Here is a 22464-nt window from a genome sequence, read left to right as displayed (position 1 = left end):
CACGTCCAGCACGAACGCTGGTCCAACTGAGGCGCCAGGTGGAAATGGCATGGCAAGCCGTTCCACAGGACTACATCCAGCATCTCTACGATCGTCTCCATGGGAGAATAGCAGCCTGCATTGCTGCGAAAGGTGGATATACACTGAACTAGTGCCGACATTGTGCATGCTCTGTTGCCTGTGTCTATGTGCCTGTGGTTCTGTCAGTGTGATCATGTGATGTATCTGACCCCAGGAATGTGTCAATAAAGTTTCCCCTTCCTGGGACAATGAATTCACGGTGTTCTTATTTCAATTTCCAGGAGTGTATATTTCAGCCATAACATAGTCATCTTTAATGCATTTAACAACAGGTGACATTAGTCCAAAGTATCACATAGTAAATAATAGCCGGCCGGAGTGGCCGAGCGGTTGAAGGCGCTACAGTCTGGAACCGCACGACCGCTACGGTCGCAGGTTCGAATCCTGCCTCGGGCATGGATGTGTGTGATGTCCTTAGGTTAGTTAGGTTTAAGTAGTTCTAAGTTCTAGGGGACTTATAACCACAGCAGTTGAGTCCCATAGTGCTCTAGTTCTAAGTTCTAGGGGACTTATAACCACAGCAGTTGAGTCCCATAGTGCTCAGAGCCATTTGAACCATTTGAGCCAAGTAAATAATATTGTTGGTGTGCAGTGTACAGGAGCTTAACTCCTGTAAGCTTTATACCACCAATATTGTTTACTATCTGTTCTTATCCGCAATGAAGATGACTGTGCGATAGTTGAAATCTATATCTGCTGTAATAAAACGACGGATTTCGTGAGCGACTGCTGTTCTTTTCTCCATTGTCTACCTTCCTCTCTATTCTTCTCGCATAGCACATAAATTTACTGACGTTGGAGTCCAGGAATTACAAATTTTTGTTCATCGAGGCACCCAGATTTGGAAGTTATCCTCCGTGTTTCTAGCTATTTCCTGCTAATCGGTGTCTTTGTATACGTAACAGCCTAGAAAATTGTTAACAAGTTCTGTAAAGGATATCCATTCTGACCTTTCAGTTTCTTTCATAGGTGTTCAGACAGGATGCCTACGTACGTGTCACCTGTCAGAGTCGTATCTAGACGTATCAACGCTCCCATAGCACTCAGACTGCATTTGCCCCACACCATTACACAGCCACCACCAGCTTGCACAGTTACCTGCTGACATGCAGGGTCATTGGATTCATAAGGTTGTCTCCATACTCGTACACGTATCTCCACTCGATGCAATCTGAAACGACATTCGCCTGACCAGGCAAAAAGTTTCCAGTCATCAACAGTCCAATATCCGTGCTGACGGGCACAGGCGAGGCGTAAAGCTTTGTGTCATGGAGTCGCCAACGGTACACGAGTGGGTCTTCGGCACGGGAAGCCCATATCGACGGAGTTTCGTAGATGGTTCGCCCGCAGACACTTGCTGATGGCCCAGCATTGAAATATTCAGCAATTTGCGGAAGGGTCTCACTCCTGTCACGTCGAACGATTGTCTTCACTCGTCGTTGACCCCGTTCTTGCAGGATCCTTTCCCGGCCGCAGCGATGTCGGAGATTTGACGTTTTACCGGATTCCTGATATTCACGGTACACTCGTGAAATGGTAGTACGGGAAAATTCCCACTACACCGCTAGCTCGGAGATGCTGTGTCCCATCGCTCGTGCACCGACTACAACACCACGTTGAAATTCTATTAAATCTGAATAACTTGCTATCGTATGCTGGAGTAACTGATCTAACAACTGTGGAACGTCCCCTTAGAACAATTATACATGACTGTGCTTAAACTGACACACAATATTTTTAGCGCAACGCAATCTGACTTTCAAAAATCCCTACAAAAGAATGGCCCTGACTAACATTAACCTATACCTTTCACAAATCACTTAACTCACAAAAATCTTGGTTACTCGAACTACTGCAATACAGCGAGCGCCACTACTGCCAGCTAAATAAAAGATTCAAACCACAGAAGGCACTAACTACTAATAGGCATAGTTAGCAAATGAAAGATTTTGCTAGAGAACAAACAATGTATTTACCTTAATAGTGTTGAAAAATCATAATATACATAGCAGTTCATGACATCCAGTCTTACAAATTTCAAAACTCCGCCATTTCTCTCCCCACATCCACCACTGCTGGCGGCTCACCTCCAACTGCTCAACGCTACGCGCTGTTCACATCCATCTGCCCAACACTACAATGGCAGACAACAATGCAAACTAGCCACAGACTGCACACAGCACAGCCAGTGATTTTTCATACAGAGCGGTACGTGGCGTTACCAGTAAGAAAACCTAAACAGCCTACTTACAACTGCGCCAGACACTTGTCTCACATAGGCGTTGCCGACTGCAGTGCCGTATTCTGCCTGTTTACGTATCTCTGTATTTGAATACGCTTGCCTATACCAGTTTCTTTGGCACTACAGTGTACTTGTGTAGATTACTTTCTTAATCCCAAGAATGCAAAATATTTGTCCCTCCATTTGTCGCAAATACTAGTAAAATGTATTCTGAATAGGAATCTATAGAATTTGTACATTCTGCGCGTAGCCAAAACTAATATCAAGTGCATGAGGTTCGTCTGTCGCTCTAGCTGCTTCTGTAAGCTTAGTATAACGTTTTTGGGCTCTTCAGTTGTGAACCCTTAGCTATGCAGTGGCACATTGTATTGCAACATCGTTAGGGTGTTGGCTTTCTCTGTTTCATCTTCAGATCTTCATATGTGGAGCAGCCCTCTATTTCAGGGCGTCCGAGATGCAAACTAAAATTTTCCTCGGTATGTTTCTCCTTGAACAACTTGTACATCCCTAGAATGTTAACTGTGCGTTCCTTTAGTGGAAAACTTTGATTGTGTTGCCCAGTAGCTTCTCTTGCTTGTGCTCTAAGCGCTCCCTTGACATGCTAGAAGAGCTTCAGTCACAGACTGAAGTCCTTATAACATATAACGTGAATTTTGTAGCATCTTTCCTACCATAACAGGATATCTGACGCAGTGCCTTCTACCATTAGCAGATGCAGCTACCCTAAAGCAATTCGTCAATTTGCTTGACATCGTTTTGAATATTTCCTGACCGAGGGCTTTACAGCACGTGGCGATTCAATTACTCAGATCCTGCCGTCACGGGCCAGAAAGGAGCAGTACTTAGGGGTGGCAGCATAGTGCTTTATTCCTCACTTGATGCTGATTCCTGAAATGTTGTCTTTTATATGCCAGTTCGGATTCATTATTATTCCCTAGACGCTCTCCGGAGAACAGAACAAACCTGTGACACTTCTCGCGGTCCTTCTTTCTATAAGTTCAATATCGCCAGTTAGTCCAACGTGGTACAAGTCTCATACACCTGAACAGTATTCTAGGATGCGTCGCAGAGCGTTTTGCAGCAACTCTCGTCTGTGAACAAACTCTGCTTTCCCAATAATCAGCCGGTCGGGGTGGCCTAGCGGTTCTCGGCGCTTCAGTCTGGAACCGCGCGACCGCTACGGTCGCAGGTTCGAATCCTGCCTCGGGCATGGATGTGTGTGATGTTCTTAGGTTAGTTAGGTTTAAGTAGGTATAAGCCTAAGGGACTGATGGCCTCAGATGTTAAGTCCCATAGCGCTTAGAGCCATTTGCACCATTAGGTTCAAGTAGTTCTAGGGGACGGATGACCTCAGAAGTTAAGTCCCATAGTGCTCTGAGCCATTTGAACCCATAATCAATGAACCAGTCTGTCACCTGTTTCACCTATGTCTGAACCTATTAGATCATTCCATTTCAGATCCCTACTAATTGACGGAGTCCGGTTGTCAGTGACAGTGAACGTATAGAGTTCAGTTTTGTGAAGTGCAGAAGTTTATATTTTTGTACACTTAAAGCCAACTGCCAAGTTTTGCACCACTTTGAAATCTTATGATCTGACTAAATATTTGTGCAGATTTCTGAGACGGTACTTCATACTGATGACATTACTAGCTTCAGAGGAAAAGAATTACAGGATGTGTAGAATAGAATGAACCGTCTGATGAGTGCAGAATATGGACTGATAGTAAATCGAAGAAAGACGAAAGTAATGACAAGTAAGGGAAAAGTAGACGAAGTTAAGGCATTCCGCTTCTTAGGCAGCAAAATAACTAGTGATGTAAAAAGAGGAATACAAAGCGGAATAGCATTGTTAAGGGGGAGGGGGTGATGGGGGTGGGGAGTGGGAAGGGTGTAGCATTGGCAGAAATGACATTCTGGACCAAGAGAAGTCTACTAGTATCGAACATAGGGCTCTAAAGAAGGAATTTCTGAGGAACTACGTTCGCAGCACAGCATTGTATGGTGGTGAGATATGGGACTGTGGGAAAAAAGGAACAGAAGCATTTGAGATGTGATGTTACAGAAGAATGTTGACAATTAGGTGGACCCATAAGGTAAGGAACGAGGAGGTTCTCGGAAGAATAGGCGAGGGAAGGAAAATATGGTAGGTCACGAGTTAAGAAATGAAGAAATAACTTACTTGGTACTAGAGGGAGATGTAGAGGGTAAAAATTGTAGAGGAAGACTGAGATTGGAATACATCCAGCAAAGAATTGAGGACGTAGTTAGGAGTTGTTGTCTCAGATGAAAAAGTTGGGAAAGGAGAGGAATTCGTGGCCATTATACATTAACACAGTTAGAAGAATGATGCCTAAAAAAAAAAAAAAAAAAAAAGGAAGAACTGACATCTTGTCTGGGAGCCAGTACCCATGTTGATTTCTATGTAGGAGATTGTCTGTCTCCAGGAGTGTCATAATGCGCTCACTCGCTTGCTTCCTGCGTGTTGACGCAGTTCTCAGAAATAGCAGCGTAGCTGTTCTTCTCTGCTGCTTCGTTGTGCTGGGAACAGAACAGAGTTGGGTTCACAGTGGGTAGTTTCTCGGAAGAGCACTGGAATTAGCATCCGTGTTGGCGGAAGAAGTGCGTGTGTCAGCAGTAGTGGTATGCGGTAACTGAGGCAGAGGTGTAACCGGTGGAAAGAATTTGGCTCTAGAGGGGGGCGGGGTATTGGATGGTCAGGGTGGAGGGGGTCAGGGTGGGGAGGCAGAGAGGGGCGTTGCTCCCTGGAGGCCCGTCCCCTGGGGAGACGTGATGAGGAAGCGGCTACTCACGCAGCTGCGAGTGACGCGATCCTCGTATGCGTGCCAGGACGGCACCAGCTGCCACTGCTGCCAACACCTGCGGCAAATTTCGCCGTTCTGAGGTGAGTACTGCACGCTGCAGGCCTACGAACTGGTGGTTCGCATCTCACCACGTAGTGGTCACTCTCAACTGCAACTAATTTTCCTTTGTAAAGAAGACGCCCTTTTCTTGCTGCAGTGTTTATACAGGGTAATCATCTTGGGGTTGAAGCTCTTTTTTCCGTATTTGCTTTAACAATACCAATGTTTACAGCTGGTAAACAGTGAAACAGTGACAGTGACAACTCTATATATAGTGTTTGACAGTGATGAAGATGGGGAAAAAGAAAATGTGTAAGCAGGAGAGCTTCTGTTAAGTTTGGAAGGTAGGAGACGAGGTACTGGCAGAAGTAAGGCTGTGAGGGCGGGGCGTGAGTCGTGCTTGGGTAGCTCAGATGGTAGAGCACTTGCCCACGAAAGGTAAAGGTCCCGAGTTCGAGTCTCGGTCCGGGACGCAGTTTCAGTCTGCCAGGAAGTTTCAAATGTGTAAGAGGTTGCAGATGACAAACTGTGGAACAAAACAATCACTGTAGAAACAGAACTCATCAGAAAAACCACACAATGTGGTAAAAAGATAAAAAATAAAAGCGCACTGAAGATTCTGCAACTGCAGTGAAACGTGTTTGGGTTAAAAAACAAAATTGTGTTCTACTAAAGGCGGACCATATCCAAAAATATTCGTATTTATACAGGATGTTTGAGAAAGAACTACCTAGTTTTAAATACGAATTTAATGTGGAAATTAATGAAAAATTGCATGAATGAGTACATATCATGAAAGAGAATTCCTTCAACTTTTGTTTAATGTTAGTGGACGTCAACGTGGCATCCATTTCTTGCCCTGCACACATCGAGACGATATTCCACTTCTCGCCCCATATTCACCAACATTCCAGGTGTAACTGTCCCAACCGCCGCGACGATTTTTTCCAGTAAATGAATGATGTCTCTGACCTTTTCATTGTACACAACATTTTTTATGTGGCCCCAAAAGAAAAAGTCCAGTGAGGTTAAGTATATGTATATGTATATGTGTATGTGTGTTTCACGTGTTAGATTTCAACCAGACTTGGTAGGCATATCACTGTGTCTGGAAATCATCGCTATGGCGATAAAAACCACATTCCTATCAAAAAGGGTGTGAGTGATGAAATCAGTATAGCTCTCGGTGTGCGAGTACCCACGCTTTAGTCATTGAGAAAGCGCTTAGAGATATGCAACTAACTTTACATATAATTTCAAAACTTTGCAATACGGTTCCTCGCGGAGGACCCCAACAAAACGATGAAATGAAAACAGTTTATCGCTTACCACATTTTCGCTGTGCATGTAGTAAAATTGCTGCTAGAACCATAACTTTTTAGTTCATGACTTCTTTACTACAGCGTTCGCAGATATATTTTGCATAGAGTACCCACAGCTGCCACTGAATGTATCTAGAAAAACATATCATTGTACGACATATAGTTCAGGAGATATGACGTCATAAACACTGAGATGTATAAAAAAAATTGCGCATCATGCATGACGTTGTAATTTATTACTTCTTTTCTTCGAACTCAATTCGCAAGATATTCCTCAGGCAGTAGCCTCATATACCACTGGATGTAACTGCAAAATTATAACATTGTAAGCACATAGTTTAGGATATACGTCATAAACATTTCATAAACATTGAGCCTGATTGAAATGAAACTACAGCGCGAAATTCGCTAGGGATACAGATGAAATACATGTAATATATGTTATATATACGTGAAATACGTGGGTTGGAACATTAATAGTGGCAACTATTTATTTACAGCTCGTACAAAATAGATACGTGTTTCAAACTTATACTGACCTTCAAAGTAGTCAACAGCATTGTGTATAACCCGTTGCCAGCGATGTGGAAGTCGTAGGATACCCTTAGCAGTGCCAGTTGTGTTGACAGTTCGAGCGGCGCGGTCTACGGCCCGACGAAATTATAGCAGGTCTGAAGCGAATGCCGTGAAGTGTTTCCTTCAGTTTAGAAATCGAACTCGAGGGGCTTAAGTCAGGGGAGTGCAGTAGATGGTCTGGCACTTAGCAGCCCCATCAGTTAAACAAATCAGTAACAGCTTCCACTGTACGTGCTTGAGTATTGTCCTGCAGAATGATGGTCAGGTCCTGTAGAAAGTGCCATCACTTCTATGCTGTTCGTTTTTAGAACACAACCTGTGGTGTCACCGACAGACACCACACTTGCTAGGTGGTAGCCTTTAAATCGGCCGCGGTCCGTTAGTATACGTCGGACCCGCGTGTCGCGCCCGCATCTCGTGGTCGTGCGGTAGCGTTCTCGCTTCCCACGCCCGGGTTCCCGGGTTCGATTCCCGGCGGGGTCAGGGATTTTCTCTGCCTCGTGATGGCTGGGTGTTGTGTGCTGTCCTTAGGTTAGTTAGGTTTAAGTAGTTCTAAGTTCTAGGGGACTGATGACCGTAGCTGTTAAGTCCCATGGTGCTCAGAGCCATTTGCACCATTTGAACCCGCGTGTTGCCATTATCAGTGATTGCAGACCGAGCGCCGCCACACGGCAGGTCTAGAGAGACTTCCTAGCACTCGCCCCAGTTGTACAACTGACTTTGCTAGCGATGGTTCACTGACAAAATACGCTCTCATTTGCCGAGACGATAGTTTAGCATAGCCTCCAGCTACGTCATTTGCTACGACCTAGCAAGGCGCCATTACCAGTTACTATTGATATTATGAATCATGTACAGTCAAGAGCGACGCTCGTCATTAATGGATTAAAGTTAAGTATTCCACCAGCTACGTCCGTTTTTTCTAAAGTCTAATTTCCTTGTCCTGTTCCAGACCTCACGCCAGCCTGCGTGAGCTAAAACGCGTGCCTTTCGGCTTCCTCTAGTAACCCGGTGTTGGCTCTCCTGCCAACCCACAACACAACCAACGACCAGCTTAGAGAAAGAAGTGATGACACTTTGAGCAGGAACTGACCATCATTTTGGAGGACAATGCTCATGAACGTAAAGTGCAAGCTGTTACTGATTTATTTGACTTATAGGCCTACTAAGTACTATATCACCTACTGCACTCCCCTGATTTAAGCCTTCGTAAGTTCAACTCGATTTCTAAACGGAAGGAAAGACTTCTCGACTTTCGCTTTAGAACTGCTACGAATTCGTCGGGCAACAGACTGCGCCGCTCGAACTGTCAACACAACTGGCACTGCTAAGAGCATCCTACGACTTCCACATCGCTGGCAATGGGTTATACACAATGCTGTTGACTACTTTGAAGGTCAGTAAAAGTTTGAAACACGTATCTATTTTTTACGAGCTGTAAATAAATAGTTGCCACTATTAAATTTCCAAACCTCGTACTTCAGAAATTTCTGTGTTACTTTTCATATCCACAAAGTGGTGACACTGTACATTGCTCTTTACCACGAAGGTTGCAGCTGATGATGCGGCTTCAGGCCGCGAAAGCGATTGTGTTTTAATAAAAAACGGTTTTAGAGCTGTTAGCGGAATTCTTCCTAAAATCACGCCTTTAAAATGGCGTCTGTAGCAGAGGTGCGTTCCAACGGACTTTCTGATGGCGTTAGATTCTGTATGTAAAATAGTTACTAAATGTTGGCGCCATGTGTTTACTTTACATTGGAGATGGCACTTGACAGATTTTGCCTCCACAGTGTCAAATTCCTTGCTGCAGACAATGCTCAAATCGCCTAAGGTACCTAGTAAGGAAATTTTCAAATCTGAAGTCTGGTACAGCACGCATTTTTAGTCTGTGTCAGAATTCCACACTGTTGTCTGCCACAAGTGTCCCCATCAGCATTCTCACACATCCAATAACGTCTCTCATTCTTCTTTCCCTCCTGAAAAATCAGAATAAGAATATAAATTACAATGCAGTATGACAGGAAATGATCTACAATGTCAGCAATAGTAGCCATTGCAGAAGCTTCTAGACATATGCACTCATTTCGTGGTGCCCTCATCAGCTGGAGATGGTGGCCATCTTTGTGCTGCTGTCGGCGCCGGACCTATGCACGCAATAAAAGGCTAGCTAAAGATTGGATTGGATTGTTTGGGGGAGGAGACCAGATAGCGAGGTCATCGGTCTCATCGGATTAGGGAAGGACGGGGAAGGAAGCCGGCTGTGACCTTTCAAAGGAACCATCCCGTCATTTGCCTGGAGCGATTTGGACTAGCTAAGCTCCCTGGCTCAAGACATCTGATGCAATAATAATACACTCCTGGAAATTGAAATAAGAACACCGTGAATTCATTGTCCCAGGAAGGGGAAACTTTATTGACACATTCCTGGGGTCAGATACATCACATGATCACACTGACAGAACCACAGGCACATAGACACAGGCAACAGAGCATGCACAATGTCGGCACTAGTACAGTGTATATCCACCTTTCGCAGCAATGCAGGCTGCTATTCTCCCATGGAGACGATCGTAGAGATGCTGGATGTAGTCCTGTGGAACGGCTTGCCATGCCATTTCCACCTGGCGCCTCAGTTGGACCAGCGTTCGTGCTGGACGTGCAGACCGCGTGAGACGACGCTTCATCCAGTCCCAAACATGCTCAATGGGGGACAGATCCGGAGATCTTGCTGGCCAGGGTAGTTGACTTACACCTTCTAGAGCACGTTGGGTGGCACGGGATACACGCGGACGTGCATTGTCCTGTTGGAACAGCAAGTTCCCTTGCCGGTCTAGGAATGGTAGAACGATGGGTTCGATGACGGTTTGGATGTACCGTGCACTATTCAGTGTCCCCTCGACGATCACCAGTGGTGTACGGCCAGTGTAGGAGATCGCTCCCCACACCATGATGCCGGGTGTTGGCCCTGTGTGCCTCGGTCGTATGCAGTCCTGATTGTGGCGCTCACCTGCACGTCGCCAAACACGCATACGACCATCATTGGCACCAAGGCAGAAGCGACTCTCATCGCTGAAGACGACACGTCTCCATTCGTCCCTCCATTCACGCCTGTCGCGACACCACTGGAGGCGGGCTGCACGATGTTGGGGCGTGAGCGGAAGACGGCCTAACGGTGTGCGGGACCGTAGCCCAGCTTCATGGAGACGGTTGCGAATGGTCCTCGCCGATACCCCAGGAGCAACAGTGTCCCTAATTTGCTGGGAAGTGGCGGTGCGGTCCCCTACGGCACTGCGTAGGATCCTACGGTCTTGGCGTGCATCCGTGCGTCGCTGCGGTCCGGTCCCAGGTCGACGGGCACGTGCACCTTCCGCCGACCACTGGCGACAACATCGATGTACTGTGGAGACCTCACGCCCCACGTGTTGAGCAATTCGGCGGTACGTCCACCCGGCCTCCCGCATGCCCACTATACGCCCTCGCTCAAAGTCCGTCAACTGCACATACGGTTCACGTCCACGCTGTCGCGGCATGCTACCAGTGTTAAAGACTGCGATGGAGCTCCGTATGCCACGGCAAACTGGCTGACACTGACGGCGGCGGTGCACAAATGCTGCGCAGCTAGCGCCATTCGACGGCCAACACCGCGGTTCCTGGTGTGTCCGCTGTGCCGTGCGTGTGATCATTGCTTGTACAGCCCTCTCGCAGTGTCCGGAGCAAGTATGGTGGGTCTGACACACCGGTGTCAATGTGTTCTTTTTTCCATTTCCAGGAGTGTATGTCGTAAGCGGAGCCCTCAGCAACTGGAGATAGCAGTCATGTTGGTGCCGAAGTTGGTGCTGTGTCAACACACCACGAGCCCCGTTTGCTAGGCCATCTAGCCAATGACAGCCAATGCAGAAATAGTATTTTTCAGATGATGGACAACCATGGCCATTTTCTGGAGTCCTCGTTAGTTGAAATCGGTGACTCTGTTGGTACTGAAGTTGGTGCTGAGTCTATCCACTGTGGAGAATGTCGGTTAGACTCCAACCACATGACATCCAGTGCAGAAATGGTATGTCTTGTTGCAGACGCTGGACGATCATGGCTGCTATGTGGAGCCCCCGGCAGTTGGAGGTGGTGGTGATCTTGGTGCTACAGCTGGTGCTCTTGTTGGTGCTGGGGCTGTGCACCACCTACCAGACAGGCGAGGCCACCGAGCACGTGACACCGGATGCAGAGATGGCGAAGTACTACCCGCGTGAGTAACTATGCATTTCTTGTCTCCTTCTAGAGCGCTAAATATTAGATTAAGGATTTTCGACATAGAGCTTATTAGAAAAAATAAATTATTATTAAAATTTTCACACTAAGACTATTACATAAATACATCAGTATAATCTAACGAAATATATAATACGAATACTTAAAACCTTGAACATAATTAACTGAGGTTATGACTTTCAGTTGCTGTCAGTACTTATTTTATTTGTACATAATTTGTCTGCTGTTTCAGTATCCCAGATCCAGTATTAGTTCTTCTGTGACCTTCTTCTTTACTGGTCTTCTTCTCCCTATTTTGCACTAAAACTTGTAATATAAGCATTTATGTCTTAGAATATGGCTGAATGGAGTACATTTCCTTTTTCCAACGTATTTGTGAAGTCTTTATGTCCCCTTATTCCTTGTAATGATGCTTCTTTTCTCTCTTCTGTCTACCTATGACTGGTTGCCCTACGCCATGGCCACATTTGATCTTGTCGAAATAATAATCAGCCAGTCAGTTGCAGAATGGAAGGTTTATTAAACCCCCGTACCATGTTATGTTAACCGGGGCCCTAGAAACGACGGAGATGCTCCGTCCCCGCCGCAGCCGCAGTGGTCCGCAATCCCACGACGACTACCGCAGTCCACTTCACTCCTCCGCCACCCCACACCGAACCCAGGGTTATTGTACGGTTCGGCCCCCGGTGGACCCCCAGGGAACGTCTCGCACCAGACGAGTGTAACCCCTATGTTTGCGTGGTAGAGTAATGGTGGTATAAGCGCACGTGGAGAACTTGTTTGCGCAGCAATCGCCGACATAGAGTAGCTGAGGTGGAATAAGGGGAACCAGCCCGCAGTCGCCGAGGCAGGTGGAAAACCACCTAAAACCCATCCACAGACTGGCTGGCTCACCAGACCTCGACACAAATCCGCCGGGCGGATTCGTGCCGGGGACCAGGCGCTCCTTCCCAACCCAGAAAGCCATGCGTTACACCGCACGGCCAACCGGGCGGGCCCCCTCTACCATGGTTTCAATGTGTATGAAAATGTCATCTCCAGAATGGAATACTAACAGCGTAAACAGGTTAACATTAAGAAATTGTCAAGAAATATATGTTGGATTACACGTTGTGGCAGAGGTACGTTAGAAAATAGCCGAAAGACGCCAGTCAAACATGAAATTTCACCTCTCTAACAATTAAAACATGCACAACATTGTTGTTGTCATTTGGTATTTCCTCGCGACTGTTGTGGACTAGCATCACGTACGTAACGCTCGGGCTAAGGAAGAGGCCATTAGTAGTATGTACAGTGAGTGTGAGTGATAGTGAATGAAACTTTATCATGCTAAACTTGCTGAAAACATTAAAATTAAAATTATGGAGTTAAAAACCTCATCATATTTAGCTGTTTACATATTTAAAATTAATAAAATCGCAACAAATAATAAGTTACCGTCTACAAATGTCATTGTGGTGAAAACAAATTACGTAAAATTGTGAATAGTGCAAGTAGAAAGAGTAGCAAAAAGAACCAGGGTGGAGAATGGCGGGAGGGGGAAAAGGGAGAGGATTGGGGGTAGAGGAGGGAAGGACGGAAAGGGGAAAGGGGGGATCGTGATAGATGGTGGTGGATTTGGGGCGGAGGGTGGGTGGACGATGATAAAACATGTATAACTGTCAAATATAAGATATCTGAAAAATTTGGAACATCAAAGCTCATAATAACAAAGAAGAAACAAAAGCATCACTAACATTAACAGGCGAGGAAAATAACATATCCTAAAGTCAATTTGGAAGATCAAGCCACTTCTTTGTTACTTTAACGAAAGTAGGTGTCTGAGACTGTCTAGGAAATTTCTATTTTGGAGTTGATATAAAATGGATCCCTCTTCATGAGTAAAATGTTTATAAGTCTCTAATTCTTTTAGTAGGTCAAGCTTGTTACCTTTGCTTTCTTTATGCAAAAGTTCTAAGTGTACTAGTGTCTGTGGTTTGTGTTGGAGAAGAAGCAGATGTTCAGAAAAAGTGTAGTTGTACACATTTCCCTAACCTTTATCTAGCAAGTGCTCTTTTCATCTAACTGTGAACGGTCTGTCTGTTTGTCCTTTGTAACTGTTAGGGCAGTCATTACATGTCATTTTATAAACACCAGAGCTTGTGAAACGGTCTTCGTGTGTCCTGATAGAATGGGTTAATTTTTGTTTTAGGCTGCTGTTTACAGAGAAAGCAACTTCACAGCCATTTTTCTTGTTTAACAGTCGACTTCTTCTGTGCGATCCATTTCCTAGGAAAGGGATAGAAACAATTTTTTTTTTACTCACATCTCCTGTCTTCAAGCTGTTCTTACCCAAAGTTGAACACTAAACAGCTGTTTCTATTTGTTTACAATATAATCAACCAGCCTAGTGCCATACCCATTGTTAATTGTAACGGTTGTAGTTACGGATATTTCTTTTTGGAAACAATGCATTTTGAAAGGAGAGCGCACTGCATGATTTATTACACAGTGGAGAAGAGCGGATTTATGTGATTGTAGATGATTTGAGTTAGGTGTAATGATGTTACCTACAAGAGTAGGTTTACGAAAAAGTCAAAGCTGATTTCGTTCTAAACTTAATTTCGAACGTAGGTGATCCCCGCCCCCTACCATTCTGCGCTCTGGTTCTTTTTACACTCCTGGAAATTGAAATAAGAACACCGTGAATTCATTGTCCCAGGAAGGGGAAACTTTATTGACACATTCCTGGGGTCAGATACATCACATGATCACACTGACAGAACCACAGGCACATAGACACAGGCAACAGAGCATGCACAATGTCGGCACTAGTACAGTGTATATCCACCTTTCGCAGCAATGCAGGCTGCTATTCTCCCATGGAGACGATCGTAGAGATGCTGGATGTAGTCCTGTGGAACGGCTTGCCATGCCATTTCCACCTGGCGCCTCAGTTGGACCAGCGTTCGTGCTGGACGTGCAGACCGCGTGAGACGACGCTTCATCCAGTCCCAAACATGCTCAATGGGGGACAGATCCGGAGATCTTGCTGGCCAGGGTAGTTGACTTACACCTTCTAGAGCACGTTGGGTGGCACGGGATACATGCGGACGTGCATTGTCCTGTTGGAACAGCAAGTTCCCTTGCCGGTCTAGGAATGGTAGAACGATGGGTTCGATGACGGTTTGGATGTACCGTGCACTATTCAGTGTCCCCTCGACGATCACCAGTGGTGTACGGCCAGTGTAGGAGATCGCTCCCCACACCATGATGCCGGGTGTTGGCCCTGTGTGCCTCGGTCGTATGCAGTCCTGATTGTGGCGCTCACCTGCACGGCGCCAAACACGCATACGACCATCATTGGCACCAAGGCAGAAGCGACTCTCATCGCTGAAGACGACACGTCTCCATTCGTCCCTCCATTCACGCCTGTCGCGACACCACTGGAGGCGGGCTGCACGATGTTGGGGCGTGAGCGGAAGACGGCCTAACGGTGTGCGGGACCGTAGCCCAGCTTCATGGAGACGGTTGCGAATGGTCCTCGCCGATACCCCAGGAGCAACAGTGTCCCTAATTTGCTGGGAAGTGGCGGTGCGGTCCCCTACGGCACTGCGTAGGATCCTACGGTCTTGGCGTGCATCAGTGCGTCGCTGCGGTCCGGTCCCAGGTCGACGGGCACGTGCACCTTCCGCCGACCACTGGCGACAACATCGATTTACTGTGGAGACCTCACGCCCCACGTGTTGAGCAATTCGGCGGTACGTCCACCCGGCCTCCCGCATGCCCACTATATGCCCTCGCTCAAAGTCCGTCAACTGAACATACGGTTCACGTCCACGCTGTCGCGGCATGCTACCAGTGTTAAAGACTGCGATGGAGCTCCGTATGCCACGGCAAACTGGCTGACACTGACGGCGGCGGTGCACAAATGCTGCGCAGCTAGCGCCATTCGACGGCCAACACCGCGGTTCCTGGTGTGTCCGCTGTGCCGTGCGTGTGATCATTGCTTGTACAGCCCTCTCGCAGTGTCCGGAGCAAGTATGGTGGGTCTGACACACCGGTGTCAATGTGTTCTTTTTTCCATTTCCAGGAGTGTAGTTGCGTGGAGATAACAGCGATTGGTTTACTTATAATCAGTTATTCAAAATGACAGTCACAATTGCATTATTTATTTTGTAGCCAACCGGTTTCAACCGGCGATGGGGTCATCTTAAGGGCAGTTTACACCATGGTTGGTAACCGTCCACAGGCAGGGTGACGACTCCAGCGAGCGACCAAATGGTGTAAATTGCCCTGAAGATGACCCCATCGCGGGTTGAAACCGGTTGGCGACAAAATAAATAATACGATTGTGACTGTCATTTTGAATAACTGACATCTCATTTTCTCCAACTTATTAATCATGGCAAACACACACTAACAGAACGCACCAGCATACTACATGGAACTCTTTCTCACAGAAGACTTTCATATGCTCTCCATGGGCGTTGATACATGAACCAACGCCCCGTCGTTGTAAATCTCCGATGCGCTGATGAATCCCTCGTGTATTGCGTATGGTTTCGCAGATTTCTACACTAATGGCCATTACAATTGCTACACCAATAATAAACGCAGATGATAAACGGGTATCCATTGGACAAATATATTATACTAGAACTGACATGTGATTACATTTTCACACAATTTGGGTCCATAGATCCTGAGAAATAAGTACCCAGAACAACCACCTCTGGCCGTAATAACAGCCTTGATACGCCTGACCATTGAGTCAAACAGAGCTTTGATGGCGTGTACAGGTACAGCTGCCCATGCAGATTCAACACGGTACCACAGTTCATCTAGAGTAGTGACTGACGTATTGTGACGAGCCAGTTGCTCGGCCACCATTGACCAGAAGTTTTCAGTTGGTGAGAGATGTGGAGAATTTAATGGCCAGGGCAGCAGTCGAACATTTTCTGTGTCCAGAAAGGCCCGTACACGACCTGCAACATGCGGTCGTGCATTATCCTGCTGAAATGTATGGTTTCGCAGGAATCGAATGAAGGTTAGAGCCACGGGTCGTAACACATCTGAAATGTAACGCCCAGAGTTCACCGCGATGTCGCCAAACACGAATGCGACCATCATGATGCTGTAAACAGAACATGGATTCATCCAAAAAATGACGTTTTGCCATTCATGCACCTAGTTTCGCCGTTGAGTACACCATCGCAGGCGCTCGTGTCTGTGATGCAGCGTCAAGGATAACCGCAGCTGTGGTCTCCGAGCTGATAGTTCATGCTGCTGCAAACGTCGTCGAACTGTTGGTGCAGATGGTTGTTGTCTTGCAAACGTCCCCATCTGTAGCCTCAGGGATGGAGACGTGGCTGCACGATCCGTTACAGCCATGCGGATAAGATGCCTGTCATCTCGACTGCTAGTGATACGAGGCCGTTGGGATCCAGTACGGCGTTACCTATTACCCTCCTGAAGCCACCGATTCCATATTCTGCTAACAGTCGTTGGATCTCGACCAACGCGAGCAGCAATGTCGCGATACGATAAACCGCAGTCGCGATAGGCTACCATGCGACCTTAATCAAAGTCGGAAATGTGACGGTGCGTATTTCTCCTCCTTACACGAGGCATCACAACAACGTTTCACCAGGCAACGCCGTTCAACTGCTGTTTGTGTATGAGAAATCGGTTGGAAACTTTCCTCATGTCAGCATGTTGTAGGTGTCGCCACCGGCGCCAACCTTGTGTGAATGCTCTGAAAAGCTAATCATTTGCATATCACAGCAGCTTCTTCCTGTCGGTTAAATTTCGCGTTTGTAGCACGTCATCTTCGTGGTGTAGCAATTTTAATGGCCAGTAGTGTATAATATACGGGCAGGGAGACTCTGAACATCTTGTACAGGGGTTGCGTGTAGAAGAACTTTCAAATGCCCGCAGAAATAAAAGTCCAGGGGGTTTAGGTCCGGAGAGCGTGGACACTACGAATGGTTCAAATGGCTCTGAGCACTATGGGGCTTAACTTCTAAGGTCATCAGTCCCCTAGAACAGAACTACTTAAACCTTACCAACCTAAGGACATCACACACATCCATGCCCGAGGCAGGATTCGAACCTGCGACCGTAGCGGTAGCGCGGTTCCAGACTGTAGCGCCTAGAACCGCTCGGCCACTCTGGCCGGCGTGGACACTACGCAATTGATCCATCTGTACGTATCCATCTGTCACCGAATATGTTACTTAGAAGCCTACGTACTTGAACACTAAAATGAGGAGGTGCTCCATGGTGCCGGAAGTACTTGTTTCGCCGCACAGCTAAACACACTTCTGGTAACGGATCAGGAAGAATATTCTCTGCGAAATTATGGTAACTTTGTCCGTTGCGGCACGGTGGAAGGAAGTGAGGCCGTACTAAAATGTCACGAACATTTCAGGCTCAAACACTGACAGGAATTTTTTGTTAATGACTTGCTTCAATGGTTGCGTGAGAATTGACGTCTGCCCTTACATGACGATTGCGAAATGTTGTGTGTCTGATATGATCAATGAGTTGGAGAAAATTAGCTGTATTACGGAAACAAAGCGTTCCCAGTCCCATGTTCATGTAACATAACTTTTTCGTCTACGTATGAGGAACGTGTCCTGCAATTTGTGCCTACATTTTTGTTACACTTTGTATACGTAGTTAGAGTGTACGGAACAGTGCGCTAGTTCTATTGGCACCTGGTCAGTTTTCCTGTATCTGACCAGCTTTATGCAGTTAGCTAGTTGAGCGGGACAGTGGCATGACATACGAGGGTTGCCCAGAAAATAATGCACAGTATTTTTTTTCTCTGCCGAAAACAATGCTACGAATGAGAAACGTTACGTACATATTATTTGAAGTCTCCTGAGTGAATGCGTCAAGTGTTCGTCACTTCCGACAGATCGCGTATCTGCAGGCAGTGTCAAAATGGCGTCTGTAAGTGATGTACGTTACAAGCAACGTGCCGTTATTGAATTTCTCACTGCAGAGAAGGAAACTGTGGGGAATAATTCACAAACGTTTGTGCAAAATCTGTGGAACATCTGCGATCGACAGAAGTACAGTTAGTCGCTGGGCACGGAGGATGAGGTCATCAGAAGGCTGTTTAGCGGAGCTCCACGATTTGCAGCAGTCGGGGAGACCATCCACGGCTGTCACACCTGACATGTTGCAGCGAGCTGATGACGTCATTCGCGAGGACAGACGCACTACGACTCGGCCGTTGGTGCTGCATCTGTCAATCAGCAAATGAAGATGCAATTATACGCACTCTTGGATATTCGAAAGTGTGTCCAACATGGGTCCCGTGGTGTCTAATGACGGATCACAAATCGCACAGAAAAAAACATTTGTCTTGATTTGTTGCAACGGTTTGAAGCTGAGGGGTAGGCCCGGAGTGTGAGAGGTGATGAAACCTAGATTCATCATTTTCAGGCCGAAACACAGCGACAATCGATGGAATGGTGCCATTCTCACTGCCCACAGAAGAAAAAATTCAAAGCAGCTGCTTCCGCCGGTAAGGTCATGATCGCCATGTCCTGCGACTGTGAAGGTGTGATTCTCATTAATGTAATGCCAGAGGCGGTACCACTAATTCAGAAGCATATGTCAACACATCAACAAAACTCGAAGCTCGCTTCCGCCCACTTCGGCGCCACAGCAACCCAGGAGCTGTTTTGCTGCAACACGATAACGCTCGGAATCACACAAGTCCTGGGACAGAACAGGGTTGGACAGAGTTACCCCATCCACCCTACAGCCCTGACCGTGCCCCCCCCACCCCACTTGTTTGGCCATTAGAGGATGCCATTCGCGGAAGACATTTTGAGGACGCTGAGGAGGTGATTCACTCAGTGGAACAGAGCACCAAGACAAGGATTGGTACCGACTGGGCATACACGGCCTTCTACATCTAAATACAGGGTGTTACAAAAAGGTACGGCCAAACTTTCAGGAAACATTCCTCACACACAAATAAAGAAAAGGTGTTATGTGGACATGTGTCCGGAAACGCTCAATTTCCATGTTAGAGCTCATTTTAGTTTCGTCAGTATGTACTGTACTTCCTCGATTCACCGCCAGTTGGCCCAATTGAAGGAACGTAATGATGACTTCGGTGCTTGTGTTGACATGCGACTCATTGCTCTACAGCACTGGCATCAAGCACATCAGTACGTAGCATCAACAGGTTAGTGTTCATCACGAACGTGGTTTTGCAGTCAGTGCAATGTTTACAAATGCGGAGTTGGCAGATGCCCATTTGATGTATGGATTAGCACGGGGCAATAGCCATGGCGCGGTACGTTTGTATCGAGACAGATTACCAGAACGAGGGTGTCCCGACAGGAAGACGTTCGAAGCAATTGATCGGCGTCGTGGTCTAGCGGTTCTAGGAGGCTCGCAGTCCGGAACCGCGCGACTGCTACGGTCGCACGTTCGAATCCTGCCTCGGGCATGGATGTGAGTGATGTCCTCAGGTTAGTTAGGTTTCAGTAGTTCTAAGTTCTAGGGGACTGATGACCACAGATGTTAAGTCCCATAGTGCTCAGAGCCATTTGAACCATTTTTTTGATCGCCGTCTTAGGGAGCACGGAACATTCCAGCCTATGACTCGCGACTGGGGAAGACCTAGAACGACGAGGACACCTGCAACGGACGAGGCAATTCTTCGTGCAGTTGACGATAACCCTAATGTCAGCGTCAGAGAAGTTGGTGCGGTACAAGGTAGCGTTGACCACGTCACTGTATGGAGAGTGCGACGGGAGAACCAGTTCTTTCCGTACCATGTACAGCGTGTGCAGGCACTATCAGCAGCTGATTGGCCTCCACGGGTACACTTCTGCGAATGGTTCATCCAACAATGTGTGAATCCTCATTCCAGTGCAAACGTTCTGTTGCTGTGTGTTTCCATTCCATGATTAATGTGATTTGAAGAGAAGTAATAAAATGAGCTCTAACATGGAAAGTAAGCGTTTCCGGACACATGACCACGTAACATATTTTCTTTCTTTCTGTGTGAGGAATGTTTCCTGAAAGTTTGGCCGTACCTTTTTGTAGCACCTTGTATATAATCCGCTGGCCACCAAGCGGTGTGTGGCGGAGGCAACAATTCGCGCCAAAGTCATATTTCGCCCCCTCTGTTCCACTCGCGGTCGCGCGAGGGAAAAACGACTGTCTGAACGCCTCAGTACGAGCTGTAATTTCCCTTATCTTTGTATGGTGATCATTGCGCGATTTGAAAGTTGGTGATAATAATACAGGGTGCGTCAAAAAATGTAAACACACTTTGAAGCGTCATAGAATATTTATTTCCCGTTCTACAATGTTAAATTTCTGGAAATGGAAAGCTTAAAGTCCAATTGGAAAAAAAAATCTAATTTGCAAATGTGATTAATTTTCAAACTAGTGGCCTTCAGCATCAATACATTTCTAAGTACAAGTCACCACTGATTCCGTACATCGTACTAAAGTGTCCAATGAGATTTCTGCGCACACCGCCTGAATCTCATTCCAAAGTGTGTCCAGGTTACGTAGTTTATGTTTGTACACCTCATCTTTTACTGTTGAAACGTCCCCAATTTAAAAATTGTACAAGACTGTGCTTAAACTGACACACAATATTTTTAGCGCAACGCAATCTGACTTTCAATAATCCCTACAAAAGAATGGCCCTGACTAACATTAACCTATACCTTTCACAAATCACTTACTTCACAAAAATCTCTTTACTCGAACTACTGCAATACAGCGAGCGCCACTACTGCCAGCTAAATAAAAGATTCAAACTACTGAAGGCACTAACTACTGATAGGCATAGTTAGCAAATGAAAGATTTTGATAGAGAGCAAACAATGTATTTACCTTAATAGTCATAATTGACATCCAGTCTTACAAATTTCAAAACTCCGCCATTTCTCTCCCCACATCCTTCACTGGTGGCGGCTCACCTCCAACTGCACAACGCTACGCGCTGTTCACATCCAGCTGCCCAACACTACAATGGCAGACAACAATGCAAGCCTAGCCACAGACTGCACACAGCACAGCCAGTGATTTTCATACAGAGCGCTACGTAACGTTGCCAATAAGAAAACATAAACAGCCTACTTACATAGCCCCCATGCTCCCCACAAAAAATTTTACAAATTGTTTTGGGCACTGGCCAATACAGATATGAAAAAATTTTTCATAATTACAGTAAGAAAGATATCAAATGCACACACTTATTAATACAATGTTGGTCAAAAGCTAAAATTTTCTCACAGTCCATAAAGACAGTCCTGATCATTCATCACAGTAAAACTGCCGTTTCTTTTCTCCTAGTCTGAGCAGTAAAAGACAATGCACAAGGAAGTAGTGGATTTCCATGCAGTCTTGAAGAAGTAGTGTTGTCCTTCCAACGGAAAGACAGTCCTGACTCTTGACATGCTGACAGGTAATGGGCCACAACAGAGCAAACCCACAGCAGAGTCATTCGACGTTTTGAAGAATATTGGTAGGTAGGTCATCACAGAGCAGACCCACTGTAGTCCTGGTAGAGAGTATGGTATTGGTGGGCCACCAGAGGTGCAGACCCACTGCAGTCCTTGTAGAAATAATGGTATTGGTGGGTCATGAAAGGTGCAGACCCACTGCAGTCCTTGTAGAAATAATGGTACTGGTGGGTCATCAAAGATGCAGACCCACTGTAGTCCTTGTAGAGACGGCCAGCAGCCATCTGCTGCGACTGTGCAGGTGCACAATCGCCATCGAAGAGTCTTGCGGAGAATATAGCAAGTCCATCAACCACCACTAGTGCACTCACAAAGTTTTTGGAATTGTCCTCAGAACCAGCAATGCTGTTATCCAGTCCCTTGCTGAATTATTAACACACATGCAAACACTAACAGTCCCTACTTCTCACATATTGTCCATATACTATGACCAACAGAAACGTGTGCAGTGAAATGGAACTTACAAGTTACTTAATTTGATGAACTGGTGTCAATTACAATTTTATAACATAAGAATACAATTACAAAGGTACGAAATACATCATTAAAGTACATAACAATACAGATAACATTTGTAGTAATAGGGGCTTTACAAAAGAATAGAAATAAACATATACATCA

General features: G+C 46.2%; 1 protein-coding gene across 1 annotated transcript in view; it reads left to right on the top strand.

Annotated features, from left to right (window-relative positions):
- The first annotated feature begins 5133 nt into the window (after positions 1 to 5133).
- Positions 5134 to 22464, top strand: part of LOC126106476 (ammonium transporter Rh type B) — a 165121-nt gene continuing 147790 nt past the window's right edge. Inside the window, exons 1-2 of the mRNA XM_049912776.1 lie at positions 5134 to 5227; positions 11155 to 11324. Coding sequence (XP_049768733.1) covers positions 11168 to 11324 — 157 coding nt within the window. The 5' untranslated portion in view covers positions 5134 to 5227; positions 11155 to 11167. The remainder of the gene's footprint in view (positions 5228 to 11154; positions 11325 to 22464) is intronic.

Source organism: Schistocerca cancellata, chromosome 10, assembly GCF_023864275.1.
Source record: "Schistocerca cancellata isolate TAMUIC-IGC-003103 chromosome 10, iqSchCanc2.1, whole genome shotgun sequence".
Taxonomy (NCBI): domain Eukaryota; kingdom Metazoa; phylum Arthropoda; class Insecta; order Orthoptera; family Acrididae; genus Schistocerca; species Schistocerca cancellata.
The sequence above is the reverse complement of the archived record's forward strand: the minus strand, read 5'-3'. Positions and strand labels throughout refer to the sequence as shown.